This window comes from Apaloderma vittatum, unplaced genomic scaffold (assembly GCF_000703405.1).
Source record: "Apaloderma vittatum isolate BGI_N311 unplaced genomic scaffold, ASM70340v1 scaffold41816, whole genome shotgun sequence".
Lineage (NCBI taxonomy): Eukaryota > Metazoa > Chordata > Aves > Trogoniformes > Trogonidae > Apaloderma > Apaloderma vittatum.
In genome coordinates this window covers 1-1242 of record NW_009723005.1, presented here as the reverse complement: position 1 = coordinate 1242, position 1242 = coordinate 1, and the positions used below count along the sequence as shown (strand labels likewise).

General features: G+C 60.5%; 1 protein-coding gene across 1 annotated transcript; it reads left to right on the top strand.

The window, feature by feature from the left end:
• Positions 1-7: 7 nt before the first annotated feature.
• On the top strand, positions 8-252 carry FAM195B (family with sequence similarity 195, member B; the record flags this gene model as incomplete). The annotated part of the gene is made up of 2 exons (XM_009871952.1): positions 8-77; positions 188-252. Coding segments are annotated over 2 exons (135 nt in total), but the record flags the coding sequence as incomplete, so codon positions are not given.
• Between the last annotated feature and the right edge of the window lie 990 nt (positions 253-1242).

Genomic DNA, 1242 nt, shown 5'->3' with positions numbered 1-1242 from the left:
CCTGCGCAGCCAGATGGGCTCCGAGCGCGGCCTGGTCGAGGAGTACGTGGAGAAGATGCCGAACCCAAGTCTCAAAGGTGAGGGGGGCGGGGGGCACCCTCCCCTGGCTCCTGCCGGAGGCCTTGGCCAGCCCTGGGGAGCTGCGACGCGGCCTCTGCTGCCAGAGTCTCTCCTGTCTTCCCTGCAGCATTCAAACCTGTCGACCTGGGTGATCTGAAGAGGAGGAACACACAGGATGCAAAGAAGTCCTAAGGCAGGTCCTCCCTGCGGATTGACCGGGCTCCTAAGGTCCTCAAGCAGATTTAAGTTGAGATTTTGTGTTGATTTCCTCCTCTGATCTGTGCTCCCAAAGCCCATGGGAGAGCCAGTCAGCTTTGGGGCTGGCTCTGAAGCTACCTGAAATCAAAGATGCTCAGGGGCTCGCTGAGGATGCCCAGAGCCTCTTGCAAAGGATTCAAGTCCCCCACTCATAGCTTTCTCTGGCCTCAAGCTGTCTTTCCCCACTTCATGCTGGGCTCACAGATCTCCTTCCGTCTCTGCCCCTCGTGCATCGAGCCCACACGCTCCCTGGCTCTGGTGCACGGCAGGGCAGAGCAGAGCGGCGGCGATGCTTCTTCTCTGCTCCCTTCTGTGCACCAAGGATCCACAGCTGATCTGCACCAAGAATCCCTGATCCACGGAGGGAGCAGGAGGGAGAGTTGTTCTGTCCTCAAGCCTGGGGGCAGATGTGCAGCCCCAGCTCAACACCCTTCGTGCAGCGACTGCTGGGCAGCTCCTGGCTCTGACTGTTCCTTGCTTCCTTGTGGGAGGGCTTAATTTCTACCTGGGCTGCTAATGCTCGGGACTTGTTGGTGCTGACAGAGCTTGTGGGTCCAGACCTGAGGCCAGATTTCCTTTGCGTTTAGATTGGGCCAGGTCCCTGTGGTGCTGGAGGGGGAGCTGCTCCTCTCTCCCTGCAGGCAGAGAGGGACGGGGTGTCAGCACAGGCCGCAGCCCAGGCGCCTGAGAGGTGCTCAGAGCGGGGTGCTGGGCCATGTTCAGCCCCGTCTCAGTGCTCTGGCAGCTCTGCAGGAGGCAGCAGCGGTGGGGTGGCTGGTGCTGACTCTGCGGAAAGAAGCTCCTTGGTGTCCTTGCCTGAGCAGGGCCGTGCTGTTCTGTACTAACACCGTTTTCCAGGCGTGCACCCTTGGAAGAGGTCTGGCCTCCAGATTTGGCAGAAAAGGCGCCGTGTGGAGGACGCCG